The sequence below is a fragment of the Leptidea sinapis genome, chromosome 2, assembly GCF_905404315.1.
Source record: "Leptidea sinapis chromosome 2, ilLepSina1.1, whole genome shotgun sequence".
Classification (NCBI taxonomy): domain Eukaryota; kingdom Metazoa; phylum Arthropoda; class Insecta; order Lepidoptera; family Pieridae; genus Leptidea; species Leptidea sinapis.
This window is the reverse complement of record NC_066266.1, coordinates 13822230-13842886: the sequence shown is the minus strand read 5'-3', so window position 1 is coordinate 13842886 and position 20657 is coordinate 13822230. Positions and strand designations below refer to the sequence as shown.

At 35.6% G+C, this 20657-nt stretch overlaps 2 protein-coding genes and 1 long non-coding RNA gene across 4 annotated transcripts in view; 2 read left to right on the top strand and 1 right to left on the bottom strand.

The window, feature by feature from the left end:
- The window catches only part of LOC126977151 (uncharacterized), a 102331-nt gene that overhangs the window by 25232 nt on the left and 56442 nt on the right, over positions 1-20657 (top strand). The gene's annotated exons all lie outside the window — the stretch shown is intronic.
- On the bottom strand, positions 13286-15657 carry LOC126977204 (uncharacterized). Its single transcript, XM_050825920.1, has 2 exons — positions 15430-15657; positions 13286-14726 (listed from the first exon to the last, which is right to left on the bottom strand). The coding sequence occupies exons 1-2, from the start codon at positions 15512-15514 to the stop codon at positions 13519-13521; spliced, it is 1293 nt and encodes a 430-aa protein (XP_050681877.1). The 5' UTR covers positions 15515-15657; the 3' UTR covers positions 13286-13518.
- Positions 16114-20585, top strand: LOC126977542 (uncharacterized). Of its 2 annotated transcripts, none has more exons than XR_007732225.1 (4): positions 16114-16531; positions 16797-16946; positions 17473-17544; positions 18879-20585. It is a non-coding gene; the product is annotated as an uncharacterized LOC126977542 (long non-coding RNA). The 2 variants fall into 2 exon arrangements; XR_007732226.1 differs by lacking the exon at positions 18879-20585 and adding an exon at positions 18105-18860.

Sequence of the window (20657 nt, the reverse complement as noted above, 5' to 3'; positions counted from 1 at the left end):
CCCTCCTCAATTACTTTCCTATTGAGTCTGTGAGCCTTTAAAATCTTTCCACAATCAGTGGGAAGATCAACCGACTCCACAAACTCATTCATAGACAGGTCCACTGGGACTTCGCGAACTATACCCATCTTGGTGATGTTATAGTTGGGAATTATTGCGGTATATTTATTAGCGTCTAAAAGTGGGTTATCAAGAAAACTGTTGGCATCTTTGGCTTAAATACTATTGAAATTTTATTCCTACCTACTTTTTTTATTCCGTCAGGGCAAATATTAGCGATTTTGTGCCTGTGGAGTAGCTGGCCGAATTTAATTGGCTTTATAGTGAGACCTGAGGCAGGGTATTCTTCCGTACGGGAGACGTGGATCAAAAAAGGTCCTTTATCAAATGTTGTATACTGTTTGATACCAATTATTAACGATGGATCACTATATACATTTTGGATAGAGGCAGAAGCCATGTCCGTAGCGATAATTGTTTTTTAGGCGCTGCGTTTCCTGAACAACTATCTTCTAGCCGTCGTTTCGAGCCGGTGAGAGCAGGAATATCCGGTGGATCCGGAGGTCCCGGAGGAGAGATCTCCATAGTTTAGATGTTAGTTGCTGTTAGTTAGGTTAGATGTATGATGAACTATATATTAAAATGTTAAGACCACTCACCAAAATAAATGTACAATAACAGAAAAGAAATCTGCTGCAATCAATTTTACAATAGGCTGCAGTAGATAAAACCTTTTAAAAAAATGGTAACTAAAACTCGACTCACGCGTAATAGCTACCTTTTGATCATCCACCAATTTTTAATTACGTAGATCAATTCAATTCAATTTTTGTGATATGGCGTGTAGCTGCACCAGTCGGGCGCAAATTATTTCGCCAATGTCGAGTGGAATTGAAGAGACACGTTATGGAAATTTTGTATGAATTTAATTTGGATAATTTATAAGTGGCAGGTTTTTTTGAGTATAGTGTTATTTTCTATGGTTAGTTTCTAGCCTGGAACAACACAATATTATACAAAATACACTCTACATTACATATTTACAGCTTAATATTATTATATTTGACATATTTACTTAAAAAATTACAATAAGGACTAAACACAGACGTTAACAAACATTCAACGTTTTCTGGACGGGGAAATTTCGGTGGAAGAACGTCATAAAGGGGATGAAGAAGTTTAGGACAGAAAAATATTATATGAGATACAGTACCGTCGTCCAAGCCACATTCACACTAGGAGCGATCTCTAACTCTGATCTTGTGCAGGTGGCATATTGTGCAATATGGCGACATATTGTGGAGGTAACCCATCTGTCTGCATATCTATGGGAAAAAGGTTTCATTGCCTGCAATGCCAGAATGACTTGGAATCCAGAAAAGTGTTAAATTTATTCCATTTTGATGACAGGAAAATAGAGCCTCCCTAATCTGAAGAATAATTGGAAGTCTTGACTTACTCCGGAATGGGTTTTCCTTGATGGATGATAAAGAACTAAGAGAGTCAGTAAAAATAACAGTTTGATTCAGGTTATCGGAGCGGGTAAACAGGATTGCTTCTAATAATGCAACGGCCTCTCCTGTAAACACCGAAGACTCAGGAGGACATTTGAATTGTGAAATGACTTTAAAGCTGGGGACCCAGCAGGCTGTGCCAACACAACTTTGCTGTGACATCTTTGAAGCATCAGTATACATAAGAAAGTGATTTGACCAATTCTGATGCTTAGCATTGAAATTTCGAATAAGTATCGGGGGCTCCTTTGAGCAAACCATGATCAGTAACGACGGAAGGATTGAAAACCAGGGCTTTATATGATGTGGAGAATAGAGGACTCATCGATAAAGATAACAAGGGATGAGGGAGATTGGTAAACTTACGGAAACTATCCAATAGATAAGAAGAGGGATTGCGTGGGCTAAGGAATTGAGATAGCTGGTCCAATTTGGTCCACAATGGGTGGGAGGAAAGCTGTAACATTTTGCTGACAAACCGGTCACATAGGTATTGCCGTCGGAGATGTAAAGGAGGATCAACACATTCGACTTGTAGAGCGTTAGTGGGGGAAGACTTCATTGCACCCAGAATAATTCTGAGGCAACGATATTGAATTTTATTTAGCTTCTCAGACACTGTTTTTTTAAGAGGTCTAAAACAAACGAACAGTAATCAATATAGCTACGAACTAAAGCATTATATAAGAGTTTGAATGAGTAGACATGAGCACCCCACCAGACTCTCGCTACTGCGCATAGAACATTGATGCCCTTTTCACATTTATTAATTACATATTCGGTATGAGCCAATCTGTTCAGTCTGTAATCAAGAATAACTCCAAGGAACGTTGCCTTATCTACCAAGTTGATGAGTTGGTCCTCATAGTAAAAGCTAAAGGTAGGGATAGATCTCTTCCTTGTAAACACAACTGCCTCGCATTTAGACACTGACAAAGATAGGCCGTGGTCGGAGAGCCATTGCCCTAAATAGTACAAAGCAGACTTGAGGCATTGGGATATTTCCTCTACAGAGCCTGAGCTATGGTACATATGCAGAGGCTACATCGATAAAAACACCCACAAGGTATTCACCCTTACCAAATGCAGTTCGAATGTCTGTAGTCAGTATACTGAGGCTGTCTGCAGTACTGAGGCCCATGCGGAAACCGAACTGCGAAGGGGCCAGCAGTCATTTGCCTTCCATGATCCACTCTAATCGCTTCGTAAGGAGGATCTCCGTAACTTTTGCTAAAGTGGACGACAGTGCAATAGGTCTGTATGCATTGGGATCTGATGCTTTTTTCCCAGGCTTGAGAAGAGGGATCACTATTTGAGACTTCCAGGAATCTGGAATTATTCCTTTTTCAAAAAAACCATTAATCAAATTTAGAAAGGAAAGGAATATTTAGATTTGTTATTTAAATTTACCAAAAATGAGTAGGGTACACCATCTTCTCCTGGGGATGAATCTTGTAGGCCTCCAAGAGCAATCTGAAGCTCTGAAAAAGAAAAGGGAGCATCCATTTCGCACATTATGGGTGCTGGCGTAGAAATAGGGATATCGTCCGGATGGGGAACATACGGTGGAGCAAGTTTGTCAGCGAAAGTACTAAGCCACTCAGATGGATTGCTGGAGTTTGGATCGGAGTAGTTAATTTATTTTATTTATTTTATTTATTTATTTATTTTATTTATTTATTTTATTTATTTATTTATTTTATTTATTATATTTATTTTATTTATTTTGTTTATTTTAGTAAAGCACCAAATAAAAGCTTTATGACTGGTTCAGATCTGAAATCCCCAGAATTCCTCAAAACAAAGCCTAAAATTCTATAGGATTCCTTGGCTAGAGTGGTAATATGATCATGGAAGGTTAACTTTCGATCGAATTTGACACCCAGGTCTTTGATAGTTTCTGGTCGAGATATCGAATCACCACCAATTTTATAATCAAACTCTATTTCTTCTCTCATTTGGACGTATTAAATGCCATACGGTTCCTCAAGCTCCACTGGAACACAGCTTGCACATCATTTGCAATCATCACATGCAATCTGAATCAGATTTGATTTCTTTGAAGAGTTTCAGGTCATCAGCATAAAGGAGACACCGAGAATTATCAAGCACATCTGGAAGATCATTTATCATTAAAAGAAACAGAAGAGGCCCCAGTATCGATCCCTGACTAACCCCAGATCGCGTGTGGTAATGATTGGATTCGAACAGACCAAAACGGACATATTGTTGACGGTCACGCAAGTAGTCTGCGATAAGTCGGAGAAGTCTCGGTGCAAAGCCAATAGCGCTAAGTTTTTGTAACAATATGTCATTATTGACCCTGTCAAATGCTTTCTGGAAGTCAAAGTAGGGCACGTCAACCTGAGAACCACGATCTAGTTTGCCCGAGATAAAATCAACTAGTGACAACAAGTTAGTGTCTACAGATCTTTTCGGTCTAAAACCATGCTGCTCGCCACAAATGTATTTGTCCACTTGCGCGTATATGTAGTTGTGAATAATGCTTTCAAATACCCTTGCGGGCGAAGACAACACTGCAATAGGACGGTACTCTTCAACTTTCGATTTATCAGAGCTTTTTGGTATTGGGGTAACTCTCCACAACTTCCTGAAAAAGTTTGCCCCTCAAAAGCCACACTAGGTTCAAATCCACCTTTGGTGCGAAGGCTTGAAACGTGACGCCAAAAACCGCGAGGGTTGGCTTTGATGTTAACTTCAATATACTTAATATAGTCGCAATAGGATGACTCTATTCGGGTTTTAAGATCCGCTCGAAGTTCTGACAATCTTCTGTATATTTCTGGTGAGTTTACATTTATTTATTTACATTTCCATAATCTATGCAATTTCATCTTACACTTGATATCTCGGATAATATCACTCGTAAACCAAACGGGGTAACGTTTACAATGGCATTCTTTACGTCGTTTTCTAGGCATGCACTGGTCAAAGATATTATAAACGGATTTATAAAAAATTTCAGTTGCATCTCTCACAGTATGTGCCTCCAGAACTGTACGCCAAGAATTTGCCTCGATTAATGCAGAAAAAAGCTCATAATCGCATCGACTAAAATTCCAGTACCTGCAAGGATTTATATTAGATGGCTCAAGAAAATCTGAACGGCGACATGTATCGAGCCTGACTTCAATCTCTAATGGTGGATGATACGCGTTGGGCAGAACTATACCTTCAGCAGTTATAACACGCACCCCTCCACACACATCGCTCTCTCGAACCAGAATTACATCAAGCATACCTCCAAACATATTTTTGATAATGTTGTTCTCAGACAGTTTACAATATGATAAATATAACAATAATAATTGTTAATATTTACGGATGCACTATTTAAATTGAGATCACCTAATATTAGAACTGGTGCTTTTAACACAGTAATTGTGTGCTCCACCTTACAAAACCACTCCATATAATCACAGTCTCTAACACTAGGTTTAATGTATACAACACAAACGTAGAACCGATGACCATGCCGGGAAAAGGATGCCCAGAGATCCTCACCATTGTCGGTCTCCAGTTCATGGCATCTGCTCAATATGACAGGGGAACGGGCAGCAAGCGCCACACCACCACATGGCGTGTCTCTATCTCTGCGTAGAATACTCCAATTTGCACATTCAAGCTCAGAAGTCTCCACAGAGCCATCAAGAAATGTTTCCGTAGCGGCTACAATATCACAATCATTCATTGCTAAATTATTCCGCCACATACGCAATTTCGTTTTCAGACCGCGGACGTTCTGATAGAAGATTTTAACGGTTTTATGACGACTACGTTGAACGAAAGGGCTGTTTCTTGCCTCTAGTAACAGGAACCTTGGTAGCGTCATTGATTGTTGCCTTCTGGTGGGTAACCCAAGCCTTAATTCTGGCGTTTATGGGCCAGCCTTCAGCTGAAAAACATACCTCATAAGCTGCCACAGGTATACCAATCTTGTAGGACTTATAATCTCCTCTTGGGTTCAATTCCTGTACTGACAAGTACCGGTAGGGCAAAGCTGACGAAGATACTCTCTTACATCTTCAACACACGACTCCACGTTCCACAAGTGCATGTATTTACGAGGCTCCACTGCTTTGAGATTTGTACTAGCTGGACCGGCAGTACCGCATAACGAAGCAGGTCGACGACTTTTCCTTACAACTTCTATCCACTGGTCATCATCAGGGTCGTTACAGGAAGCCGCTGGAACATTCGAGTCATGTACTGCTGGTTGCGATACTTTTGCATTAGCCTTATTGGTCGATGGACAATGAGAAGGTTTTGGTGGCAGATGCTGAACTTTGCTGCAAGCTTTACCATGATAAGATTCGCGACGTTTCCTGTTATTTTAAGATTTGCAGAGTGAACAACCGTGGCAGTGCTAGGCTCACATTGTGGCTGCTCAATAACACTGATAAAATTCTGTCGTGCAAAATTTATGTTTGCGATACTATTGTCTATTATTCGCGAGGTGTACACATAAAGATTGTTTCCAAGAGTTGCTAATAAAGACACAACCTTGTCAAGACGATCCTTTAACTCAGTGACTTCTTGCCTTAAAAGATAAACTTCGCGAGAAAGTTGATTCGTATCATCAGTTTCGAAGTAGGTGTCATCCGTGCCTTGGGAATCATTTCCGACGTGGTTCTTCTTTCGAATAGTTATATTTGAGCTATCCATACTGCTAGTAAATTGCTCAAATAAATGAAATGAAAAACGAAATAGAATTAAAACAAAATAAAATTCAAGATTCCGGTGGCTCGATCGCCGTACTCCGGGTATCAAAGTGTTACAACTAAACGATTGAGCTAACCGTGACTTGGATGTCGGAATGAAAAATTCAATTTAATTTGAGTTTGAGTTCTGCGAAATCTTCTTATATTTAGTCAAACAATAGAAGAAGGCGATCTGGGGTTGAGTGATTCACAGAACTTGTCCAGCCAAGCTTTTTCTTTTTTGATACCATCCTTTTAGTTTTAGCATCAATACGTTTATATTTCATGAAGTTCTCTTCTGTCATTTGGGCTGCGTACTCTTTCTCTGCTACCACTCTCTTATTGAACAAGTTTTTGCATTCCCCATCCCACCAGGGAGGGGAAGGCAAATTATATGAGACGGAAAGATTTTTACGGGGAATATTGGAATCGGCCGAAGAAATAAGAGATTTGACAAACTGTTCATAGTAAGTCAAGAGGTTACTATCACTCTGAAGATCATAAATTTTAGTAAAGGGTTAGGAATGGGGAGAGGAATTGTCCTATTATTTAGAGTAAGGATAATAGGGAAGTGGTCGCTACCATAGGTAGTAGGAAGAGTTTGCCAGGATAGCTGAGATGCAAGGGAAGTTGAAGAAAGGGATAGATCTACTGCCGATTTTTGGTTCTGATTGGGGTAAACTCTGCGGGTCGGAGAGCCATCATTCAGGATACAAAGATTCATATCCTCAAAGATGTCAACCAACAACGGAGCAAACCCATCACAGTTGTAACTCCCCCACAAAGTGTGGTGGGCGTTAAAATCACCCATAATTACAGTGGGACTGGGGAGAGAAGTTAGAATAGTTTAAATTTCTGGAAAAAGGGAGGGGCTTGGATGTGGAATATATAAAGAGAGGAAGGAAATATTTACAGCAGTGACAGCAACAGCATTAATCTGATTACTGTGAGGGGGGATAGGAATAGAAGAAAACGAAATGTTTTGCCGAATGAAAATTGCACTACCCGCATAGCCGTCATCTCTGTCATCCCGCAAACAGAAGAAACCAGGGACCCGAAATCAGGCTCCAGGCCTCAGCCATGTCTCCGAGATGCCAATTATAACAGAGCTATGAAGGTTAATTAATGATATAAGATCTTGTTTCTTAGCACGGATACTTTTACAGTTCCATTGCAGAAGAACTGTTCGGTCCATTGTTCAAGATCTTAAAAAGACGGATTAGATTTTGGGCAACGTTGGGCGGTAATGGAAGTTCGCTGCATGGAGCAACGATGCTGAGGAGCAATGACGAAAGGTCTTCTAACATTTTTCCTTGGGATTAAGGGAAGTCGGGTTGGCTGTTGCCAAGAGCACAGCCATTGGGTAGAGAAGAGGGTGGGAGATTGATAATAGCGTCTTGGGCCTGCTTGTTGTAACCCTTTGCTAAGGGGGTACGGGGGCGAGGAGAACGAATAATTGTCTCCCGATAGGATCTTTTACGGTTGGAGCTGGGTTGAGATGAGTTGGTAGGTTGGGAAGAGTTAACGGGCAGAGGGGAGAATGTAGGAGAGGAGAAGAACTCCCTTGTCATCTCATCGATTTAATTCCATAGACTACGCATACTAATTTTCATTCTCTATGTTTTGGAGATAAACATTGGTACCTCAACATTAACAAATATGTGTAAGATTCCAGTTAAACTAAATAAATGTTAATTTTTAATATAAACATACATTTTTTAAAAATGAAATGTTAATATTTGGCATATATTGAGGTTCCACCGATAAGGTTGAGTAGAAGAAAAACCTCATCACATTACTTTTAATGAATATGTAGCTGTACCTACAATCAATAATATCAATTAATGCAAATGTCTAATATCTAACTTGTAACGTAATACCTTCGTAGCATTATAGATCGTCGAAATATTAATCGTGCATATTAACTGTAATAAGCGTATGCCGAAAGATTCGTTCTGAAAAGAACATTTTATTTTATATACCGTAATATTAGCTCTTATAAGAACCAACCAACCGCGGTGGATCGTTCGGTGTGGATCCGGCTAATGACATCGGATGATCCAGGATCGACGCGAGTTTACACAAGCGCGCGCTCACTGGCCGGCTTACTGAGATAGCATTAGTTTTAGAGCGAGATAGAACACATAATATTGACACGAGAATGGGTCAGGGATTGGAAATAATACTCCGCTTATAGGAACGAGTCTTTATTTGCGTTCACTTTTTCTGAACTTGCACTTCGCCGGTCTGCCGCTGATCCTCTTGTGGGCGGCGGTACCTTCAACGGTTGGAACACTTCCACTTTTCACTACTTCTTCTTCTTCTTTACACTTTCGAGTCAGAACTAGAACTGCCGTAGGCCACGCTTAGTACGGCTTATATACCCCCGGATCTGTTCCATTTTCAAAATGATTCTCCCTAGAAGAGAGACTAGAAAATTCTTTTAACTATTTTTATCCTGCTTACACATTTTCCATCCCTTTTTGTCTGTTCGATTTGATCCTGAACTTACTAGAAATTTCCATTAACTTTACAAAACCCAAAAAATTCCATACACTGGTATTTGTATCGAACCCGGGTCTACAGCGTCTAAAGTAAACACTTTTACGCCAAAGCTACGAGTATTGCTGACGGAGCTGTTGAAATTATCAATGTCTTGTAGTTTGACAACTCTCGTCATGTACGTTGCTGCACGATATGACGTTTGACAACTCTCGTCATAAACGTCGAAGCGTTGCTACGCGACAATATTTTTCTCAATTCTTATTGAATGAAACGTTTATCTATTGGTCAAAATGTAAGCTTTAGTATTGGTGTGTATTTTCTAAACGTGTAAATATTTTTTAAGTAACAATTGTAATTGGTTAACGAGTTTTAAGGATTTTGTATATATATCGTGTAACTGAAGTAAAATATATCTTCCACATATTCCTCACAGTCTTCATACTAGGTACTCCAGCAGTCGTTTTCTTTAATATCCAAACGCTCAGTCTCTAAAAACATAAAGGACGAGACGAGCAGGACGTTCAGCTCATGATTATTGATACGCCCTGATCATTTCAATGCAGTGCCGCTCAGGATTGTAGAATACCCCAAAAATTCTGAGCGGCACTATAACGGCGTTCGTCACCTTGAGACATGAGATGTCAAGTCTCCATCCAGTACGCATCCGGTGCAAAGGAGCCTCAAACTGGTAAATACGTCACATCATGGTGTAGTGGAAATACGTCATAGAATTATAAAAAAAATGATCGAAAACCACCATTTCTGGGAATATTTGCTATCATTGTAGCATATGTACATCATAATATAGTATCATATATCATAAGACTAACAATATTATAAATACTTCATCAGTACCTACTTATAGCTTCACTTCTTATTAATCATTCGTTGCTGCTTGTTTTGAAAAAAGAATTCCGCACGCGTACGTATAGAAGCAGTACGGTTTATAAAATCTCATGTCTTACTGGCCCCTGGGTTTATACAGAATAACGACGAATACTTATAAAAAAACCATGTTTTATGCGTGTGTTGCCCAGGTAAATATAAAATTAATATTGTAGCTTTCCAAGACTGTTCGTGTACGCTGTCTTGATTTTATTTGAATTGAGCTAAAATATATTGTCCATCCTTTCAAATAAAACTATACCTAAAAAAATATTGGCCTATTATTATATTAGCTTACGACATACTTTATAGGTAATAAATATACTTTATCAACCCTGATCATCATTTCTAGTATTCACTAACCTATCGATATGTTTATTTATTTTCGTACAACACTAGGTATTTTGACAGAAGTCAAATCTATGGTTACAGAGTTCCCATTCCTTCAAGTTTTTATATGTTATTTTTCGCAATTTAAGAAAAAGTTCTGAGCTTGTCATAATCATTTTAATAATATGATATTATTATCATAATTGTACTTGTAATTTGTATTTGTATTTTAGAAATTGATGTAAATATATCTGTAGTTGTCTTTTCGTGATTGTGAATGAAAGTATGGTTTAAATTCTCTTTGATTGTGAATTTAGGCCTATCATAAAGCCGGAATTAAGCTGTGTATTACATATTCAATAGATAAATGTGTGAGTTTGGCGACATCTATTTCCATAGTAAAATGACATAATGCCACTTCTACTAGTTTTTTCTGTTCTGTGGGTTTCCATAGTACAATAACACCATGCCATTTCTAATAGTATTTTCTGTTCTTTGGTATTCATAGTCTCATAATAATTATATGATATTCCACTACTTGGCGTTATACTATAGACACAATGTGTAATGAAAGATCATACAAGGTTTTGCATAAGTCGGAATATTATATAAGTACCTAATAGTACAAATCATAAACAAATAAACAAAAGTACTAATCATGAAATTAAAACTTTTCTACTAATCCCATACAAAATGTATGGGAGTGTTTAATATCAAAATTTTGGAGACCTCGTTTGATATATAAAATGTTATTGACTTCATTTTACTGATTATGTAACAGTCTTTTGTTTTTAGTTTAAAGATTTCTGATATTTGTAATAGTTCCGGAATAATCGCCTAGTCAAACTTCACGGTAACACTCTGTAATATAGAAGTTCATTTATTTACATTATCGTTTGAGGAACTGAGGCCAGATAACCGATATATAAATATATAAATAAAAATTAATAGAATCAGTATTATTTTTAACTATAAAAATTTGAATGATATTGGTATTACTATTTAGAGACTGAGCGATATTATTGGTTGTAGGTACAGCTACAAATATAATTGCTGTCTGGTTTGCCCAACCCATAATTATTATTAGTGCAAAATAACAATCTCAAGTCTTTGCTAGTTATATTTTGTCAGGCATTAAATTTTCCATTTTAGTTTTCGTACGTATCCATTAGTACTCTGTGGTAATATTATTCTATATTATTAATATATCTCATAAATATTTGAATAAAATGGTAGGTTTGTAGGTCTTCAGTTAACACGTCGCGAAAACGATAACATTGGTAAAATTTTCTTTTGTTAAGATCCCTTTGAAAATAAAAAATCTTTCTGCACTCTGCACATGGTCCTCAGAGGTCGTAATCGTTTTTGTGCTAGACTTTTGTTTGGAATAGGTTAAACGAGCCCTGGGGATAAAACTGATGATTAAAAGTGCTCACATCTTGCTATGCCAAAGGAATCACAGGATCGAGCTATGTCGTATCGACTTGGAAACTTCCCTTGTAAGCTGCACTGTGCTGGAGCGAGACTTCCAGATCTTTAGCACGATATTTAAGTGTGTGGAGAGTGAATAATGCTGTAGAAGACAGATCCAGTCGTTCATAGAGTGCCCATTGGGCCAACATTTCGTATGTTTGATTGATATTTGATCAGAGATTCGAATAGTTCTGCATTGCACGTGGTCAAATAGTTCGAGTTCCATACCGGGTGAAACTGACCTGAATAAACTTTATTCAATTAGGATTAAACTATGCGCTTTTGAATCGTCACTATTAATATTATTTTTAAATACAGTCATTTAATTCAATTACAGCATAATACAGTCATTGTAAAATACTCTATTAACTATTTGATTAAGAATTGGTCTCCGCTACAATACCTAAAAACAATAGCTTTTTTATTACGGCAACCATTAGATAATTGTGTGCATGGCATCTTGACACTAAATGGCATCTTTCAAATTTTGTAACATACGCTTCGTGTTATTTTATTCTGAAATTAAATACTTACTGATGATATGTGATCCCAGTTTCTTTCTTATTTCTTGTAGTATTATTTATATAATGTTTTACTACGCAACCCGGCACTTAAGTTTCGCTCCAAACTGTCACAAGTGCAGTAGATGAGACGAGCAAGACCAGTATGAGGCTCCTTTGCACAGGATGCCGGCTAGATTATAGAACGTCAACGCCTTTTTCGTGACCGTGCAATTTAGTAATGTGCAATCAATTTTTTTTCAGTCCGAATGGCGCCGTAGCTAGTGAAATTACTGGGCAAATGAGACTTAACAACTTACGTCTCAAGGTGACGAGCGCAATTGTAGTGCCGCTCAGAATTTTTGGGTTTTTTAAGAATCCTGAGCGGCACTGCATTCTGCTGCATCAGCTGAACGTCCTGCTCGTCTAGTTCCTTATATTCATAAAAAAAATGTAAATAATATCATAAGAAGATCGTTGTTTACTGTAGTACAAGACGTTATGCGACAGACTTGTTATCTCAAATTCTAATATTTAACTACGAATACATCAACCAATAGCGTGTATTTTTCTCGATCTCCCTTTCCCACTCTCTCTCTCCCTCTTCTTGGACCAAAACGTCTCACATTATCGGGTCCCAATATTATTATTATTGCATTTCATACATTTAATTTTTACCCTCATGCGCGCAAAGAATAGGTAAGTAAATAAGTACCTAAACCTTTCTTCTGTCAAATCAATATTAAATTGTAGTATGTGAAATCAAATCAATGTAATACACTGCAGCTGTGATCCGAGTGCTGATGGATCTAAAAAGGGAGCAGCAAAAATAGTATTTCTTTAAATGGTGTTGAACTTCTGTACTACTATTTATTATTCTGTGGTTTTAACTCATTAAGTGCACCTGCTTTACTCCATATCAGTTATAATCAACAAATAATAACACAAATCTACTAAAGTAAATCAGATCAATCAACAATCGGTAGTATACAGGTATTAAATAGATTATTTTAACCATCTTTATAAGTTCTCAGTCATCACAGTAATAATGTGGCGGTCCTCCACAGAGCGGTTTTCAAGCACCTTTCTTTCACATACTACAAAGCTGTGGAATGAGCTTCCTTGTGCGGTGTTTCCGGGACGATACGACATGGGTACCTTCAAAAAAAGCGCGTTCACCCTCCTTAAAGGCCGGCAACGCTCCTGTGATTCCTCTAGTGTTGCAAGATAATGTGGGCAGCGGTGATCAGTTAACACCAGGTGGCTCGTTTGTCCTTCTATTTCATAAAAGAACAGACAAGAAAGACACAGACAGAAAATTCCCTAGTAAAAATAACCAATAAAATTGTCTTACAAATCTTATTAATATCTTTATTGTAATATACTGAAGACATTATGCAATGATACATTTTTTTAAATACTGTAGGTATATAAGTTCTTAATTTTTGCAATTCAAAAGAATTCCAATGAGCCAATGAGTTTCTTGGCAGTTTTTCTCATTTACCTCATCATATCCAATGTTAATAAAACAAAAACAAAGAGAAAAAAATTCATATCATTTTTAAAGTACAAAATTTAAAACTAAACGAATTAATAAGGAGGGCATCTGTGGCACCACCAGGAATCAGCCAATTCAATCATTGGCAACTCAATACCACAACTCAAACAGGTCCAAGGTTTTTCCGATGCATGCTCTTGAAAGTGATCATTCAACAATTGAACAATATTCATCCCTGTAAATGTTACATCACACATCATACATTTCACATTTACTTCACATGTTGTCATTCCTTCCAAGTCACAGTCACTGACAAACATTTCAAAAGTAGGTGTTATTATTTCTTCCAGTTGAACATCATACTTCTTGTCTACTGCATCACTGTCCGCATTATCTACGTACAAATATCTTTTGTAGGCATATTTACTTAGGGTCCGCTTGTAGTACGCAGGTACATCAAGTTTTTCTTCAAAACCAATCTCTTTCACTATAAAATCAATTATACACCTACTTTCACCGGCATCAGGTTGTCCTAACATGGAGGCTATTCTTTGTAAGTTATTTGTCACTACACTTGTATTTACCGTGGTTTTGTGTCTTCCGTCATACTTTATCTGTAATTGTAAGCTAGATTCTATTGGAATGGGTGATTGCACACGTAATACTTTATTCACTAATGTATGCTTCAGTTTATGTTTGGTTTCTCTAGAGTAATATAAAATTATATCATGTTTTACTTTCACCCTTACTTGTATCTGTACATTCCACCAATTAAGAATTGCGTCTAATGGCAATATATATGATTTTATAGTTTTCTCTTGTTTGTTGCCATTGAATAACATGCCTTTCTTTGGGTGCCTGAGAATGAGATTATTGAGCTGTGATCTGTTCGCTTCAATCACTAGCGTAACATCACTTTGCTTTTCCTTGTTATCTTTTAAATCTAAATTTGCTATATCTACGACATCCTCTACAGCCTTCTTTGCGATTGGCCTGGTTGTATCGACAATTGATTGCAAATATGACTTCAATTCCTCATATTTTGATTTCAACATCATTTCTATGGCATTCTGATTATTCTCTTTTTTGTATTGATTTATGGCTTGGTCAAATGCGTCCCATTCAGGCCAGTCTTTGAGGAATCTTTTCATAACTGATAAGTAAATGTCAATTTCAACTAACTGTAGATTTTTAAAATTGACATTAAATTCAATTTTTAGTATTTGTAAGATTTGCAAATTTGTAAGTAAAGTTTTATCATTCTCTATTAGTCTTCTAAATAGAGACATAATTGGCTTTTCTGGAATAACATTTAATATCTTAGACAGAATGAACATAATATAGTTAGATATAATTAATAATGGTAATAGAGACACAAAAGCAAGGAGAAGAATCCTATACTTATAGAAAAGCATGGGGGTTAAGAAATAGCAATGGGCAGTGTGTCATAGACATGGTTCAGGAAAATAACTCAATTATCATTCAAAAACAAAACAACAATAATAACTTGGAAGTGAGCAGAGAGAGTAGACCACAACTAAATAGACTAAAATATGGCTATATATAATAAGTTTAGTGTTGTTCAAATCATTTATCAATTTAACTTCTACACTATTCCCAGAATATGGGCTGCAAAGAAAAAAATACCAGAATTGCCATTGGTTTAATCATCAAACCACAAATACTCAGCACACAACAAAGCCGTAATAAAAGGAAATAAAAAAGAGCTATTTTTTTTTAAGACAGGCAAATGGGCAAAATGATGGGAAGAGGTGAAGCAACCTCCCATGGACATCCACAACAGCAGGGGTCAAGAGATGTGTTGCCGTCCTTAAAGTTGAGCAAATGTAGATTCTGTTTGTAAAAGAAAGAACTATTTGGCAGAAATACAGATCAGTACACTTTATTCAAACAAAACAAAGTTCCAGGCAGGAAAAGCGTGTATAAGTAATAATATTTTTATTGATTGTTTGGTCTCCGCTATCGTATTTTGTAAATAATACCTGGTTCATTCGTCCCCGCTATTGATTGCCTTTGTTCTTCTTCTCCATCTGATGTGATATCGACCACTTCACTGTAGGAATTCATTTTTGAATATACTCGATTAGTGATTACTAGTTACAACCAGCCGGGTTAATGTGCGCAACGCGACATATTATGTACTTACATACATATTATGTCGCGATCAATACTAAGTTACCAGGGGTGGGACAGACGCCTTTAAGTGACGTTTTCAGAAGACTGTAGTGCCATCTGTTAGTTGTCCCGAAAATGAAAGCTTTGTCAGCTGTCACTCGCTTTGAAACCTTTCAACTTTTCTTTAATTGTGTCACTGCCTACAGGTCATCAAATGGCGGCTAGTTCTAACGTTTGCGCATGTATGTAGCTCTCGTGTTCCATTTTGCATATTTGCACTACTAAATCTATTCTTTATGTTCTATGTTGTGACAAAATTAAATAACTAACTCTACACGCAATTTCAACACGGTAAAAAATTGCAATACCTACATTAAAAAGTAAAGTCACCTATTTAATTGCGTCACAACATTAAAAATGAATTTTATAATTTGGAGCTTATAATAGTTATTTTCGGAGCAAATCTCTAGATGGCGCAAGTTTTCAAATAGACAGCTCATAATGCTATAGATAGTCTATGGTCGCGATGGGAGAGACAAAAGTTGTCGACATCCAATATTTTCTCATTTACCCCAACATGCGCACTACGAGTGACAAAATTCTCGTCGAAGACACAGACGCATAAAAGGGAAGCAGACCTAACACAAACACATGGATGTGAATAATTTAATATCTACATTTCTTTTACTTCAAATAAAAGGGCTTTTTGCTATAGCAACATTAACACACTCATAGAGAAAATTGGAATGAAGCAGTCGCCATATTGTTTAGCAGCAAATAAGCGACATATGGCGTCTTATCATATGTAAACAAGTCACAACTCCTTGTGCTTTATTTTTTGCTAATAGTGATTTATTGTGCTAACTGCTACTGTAATAATAAATAAATACTGAAAGAGGATGGTGAAGTGCAGTGCGCCTTGTGCGGCAACGCAATATATAAGAAAACAGTTGAAATTACTTTTCACAGGTCAGTTATTCATTCATATTTATTTATTTTCATATTATCACAGTGATATTCATAGATGATAAGACTACGTATAACTATTTACTATGGTTTATTTATGGAGTCTTCGTGAAATAAGATTGTGGAGTTTTTATTTTGGTAAACATTATCCATTTGACGTTTTACGTACTTGTCTTTTAGGGGCCGCATTCAGATATTTTTATTACTTTTTAAAAATGCATTCAGTTATTTTATTTTGGGATGTATGCTAACCATAACCGTTGCACAGGTTTCCCAAGGATGAAAGTATGAAACTTGCATGGTTGACCAATGAAGAGACATTTTGAACAATTTTGAACCACACTTAATAGATAAAAGTGGATTTCGAACAGTACTTGCTCCAGGAGCAATTCCAACAATATTCAATCTGTTACAAGAAGTAAGTTCTTACTTTTATTTTTAATTGAGGTTTTAATAATTGCTGCATTTTATCAGTATTATATTGAATTTTGGGATGGGTTAGTACCTAGATACTTATTTATCTACAGCAAGGCTAAGGCCAAAAATATGAAAGAATAAAATTTATGGGACTCATTATGTTTATTCATATTGGAATTATTCAATATGGAACATTCAGTATGTTTATTAAAAATACTTAAACAGTGACATGCACGAGCATTAATTATATTATGTGCAACTTAATAAAAGCACAATTTCCTACAGTGTTTTCCTCACAGTCAGTTTACTCTATTTTGCCTCGGAGGCATGTTTACTGCATCACATATTAGAAACAGATAACTTATAATATATGTATGTATATATAAAGGCTTATCTTATTAAATTTAATATGTTTATTTGAAACAGAGACTTGAACAATTATTATTGCTGTCAAAACAGATTTTGGTTGAAGTACCAATTTATATGATAAAATCAGTTGAATATTTTCATTCCATTTACTTTTCCAGGCTATACCTACAGTGTCTAGAGGTCATGCTGTACAGCAAAGTACTAGTACCTCTACTGCATATCCTCAGTGTGTAAGTAATCTCTTCTTTAACTGAATTTATACTTTTATATTAAGGCTTTATTAAGCTTTTTTTAATTTAATATTAGAACCTATTCTGTTACATATTAGTTAGTTGTGTTAGCATTTGGTTGTTTGTATGTGCCTGTTAGAGTAAAAACCTCCTCTATGAATTAATACTTAATGAACATAACAATAATTTATTCCAAAATCTTAAAGTTAAATACCAATGACAGCTTAGCTCACTAAATAATTGATGTTGGTACTAAGTAGTTACAAAGTTAAGTAATTTCATAAAACTAGTTTTAATAATTATATCAATAACATCTTTCACTTACAGATTATTACATTTTTGGCAACATTGTAAACAGAACTATCTCAAAACTCTGAATTACCTAAAATACCTTGCTTGAAGTTTTGTAATAAATGAATAAAACCAACCATACACGATAAGTATGTATGTTGTCAGAGTACTTAAAATGTATCTGATGTGGCATTTTTATAGCTGTATCCCCTGCTTTTATCAGCAATTAATTCAACATAAAATAGTATTTAGATACTTTTTGTTTTCAGACTTCAAGTATGAAGCAAGAGCATGTTCTGCAAGACATTCAAAATATACAACCTAGTGTCTCTAGTGTAGTCTCAATTTGCATAAGTTAACTTTTGTGCCTCTACACCAATTATTCAGGTTTAATCACAGTATGTTTTTAATTATCTTATTAAAGTTTCACACATTAAAGTACTCGTAAATCATAATGTATGATGAACCTATAAGAATTTACTTCCTGTACTACCTAATATTATTAATGTGATAGAGTAAGTAACATAGAAGCAGATGTTCCACCTGATAGTAAATGGTCACCATCACCTATGGCATCTACTATCCCAATAGTAACAACTTGGGTCGCTAACTAATAATTAATTATGTTTATTTTTAATTGATCTGTCCAATTTCTTCTTTATTTAAATTGTACAAATTTTAAATGTCTAAAAAATATTAAGAGTAAGAATCCAAATGTGTTAAGTTTTCTTTAGTGTCAGTTCCACCAATATTCGCCTCTTCACAAGACATCCTCAGGACATGTTGACTCGCCAAACTCTGGCATGAGACAGTTGATAATTATGGATTTCCTCAAAGTAATGCCTACGTCAATAAATTTTCAAAGAGTAAGAACAAAATAATCTTATTCATAGTCTAATTAAAAGTACTGCAACTGATGAAACCATCTATTCTGTATTTTATAATAGTCCTGTAAGATGGAGAGAAGACATTCTGTAAAAGATAAGTCTCTTTCATCACTATTTTAAAAATAAAAAATCAGTAAGTTATTTCTTTACTTTCAGGATGAAGTCAGCCGCAAAAAGGATGAAGAAATAAGAAAAATTAAACATAAAGCTTTCCTCAAAAATAAAAGGATAAAAGAATGCAAAAAGAATAAAAACAACAGAATGCACGGCTTAAGAAAAAAGTTTCAAAGTGCTCTGAAATAATATCCAGCCTCAAAGAGAAGTTAAATCTCGACAAATTTCATATAGTGTCAGGAATGAACCTAAAAAATAAAGATTTCTTTATAAGATATATGAAAAAAGCAACAAAAAGTTCCACTTTGAGTAAGTCATATTCACCGGAATTGAGGGCTTTTGCTCTTCAATTAAATTTTTACTCGCCTAGAGCATACAATTTTATTCGAAACTCATTTAACACAGTCTTACCTCACCAGGCCACATTGTCGTTTTTTATGACCTATGTCATATGATTAAACTTGTTAGAAATACCTTGGGCGAATTCGGTAGTTTAATAGATCAAAATCGTGACATCATAAATTTTTAATATCTCAGTCTATTGCTGGAACTTCAAACAAATAAATTAAAACAAGCTAATATTCTGTTTGGAAAACAAAAAATGAAAGTGCGTTTGGCGGTGCAGCTACTTAGTAGATCTGTTGCTGACGCGCTTTCCTTTTGTGAAGATAATTTTGATGAATTTGAAGGGTCTAGAGCAACAATAAAATTTATTTGTGTCATAAACGACTCTTTCGATGTTTTAAATAGCCGGTCCACACTTGCGCCTGGAAACAAAAAAGCCTTGTGTAGTGGTAATATTAAAATGGTAAGAGAGCAAATTGCTACTTGGCAAGAATATATAACGAATTTAAAATTGCCGAACGGAAATTTAATTGTTAATTCTGGTCGCAAAACCGGGTTTGTGGGATTTATTGTAAGTTTACATAGTGCTCTTAATTTGTTCGAGGACTTAGTATCCAAAGGAAACTTACGATTCCTGTCACTATAAAATAAGTCAGGATTTCTTAGAAATGTTCTTTGGAAAAATGAGGGCTAGGGGTGGGTTTAATGATAACCCCAACATGGTTTAATTTAAGACTGTGTATAAAAAAAATATTATTCAAATAAAATTAAAAATGGAATCAGATGGCTTCACCATCCCAAATATAATTTTAAATACAAGTTCTAGTAAAAAGGTTGTAGATATAGTCAATGATACCACACCAAGTTTTGAAAAAAATTTAATGGAACTTCATAACTTAAATGAAGAAAATATTGATTGCTTTATTGAAAATATTGTTTCAAACCCCTTAGATGTGTATACTCACCATGTAACTATTTATATTTCAGGCTTCATAGCTAGAAAAATAATTAAAGTTATAAATTGTTATAAATGTCAGATGTTAATGTTAGGAGAAAAGAAAATTTCTTTAAATCATTAATTAATAAAAAGGACAGAGGAGGTTTGACATATCCGTCTAATGGTCTGATTAAAATAATCCAATTGTGTGAAAAATTCTTAAAAATGTATAAAGGAAATGTAAATTACACAAGTCTAATTATGTATATAGCTGATTCCTCAAATTACTATTCAGATTTAAAAACAAATGATGAACATGATTCTAATCACGTGTATTTATTAGTTAGTGTAATTGTTAAGTACTACATTGATTTAAGGATGAAGTATGATGCTAAACAAAGCAACCTTTCTGAACGGAATTATTTGAAAAAAATTATTTTGTTCAAAAATAAATGATTTTGAAAAAGTTTGTATCTTTTATTTAACTCCATCCAACTTCAATTATTGTAGATAACTCTTAATAATTGTGTGCAGTTAGA

Coding starts and splice junctions, on each gene's coding strand:
- LOC126977204 (XM_050825920.1), bottom strand. CDS start 15,514: ATGAATTCCTACAGTGAAGTGGTCGATATCACATCAGATGGAGAAGAA. Junction 14,727..15,429: donor AGCGGGGACGAATGAACCAG/GTATTATTTACA, acceptor ATGTTATTCCAG/AAAAGCCAATTATGTCTCTA.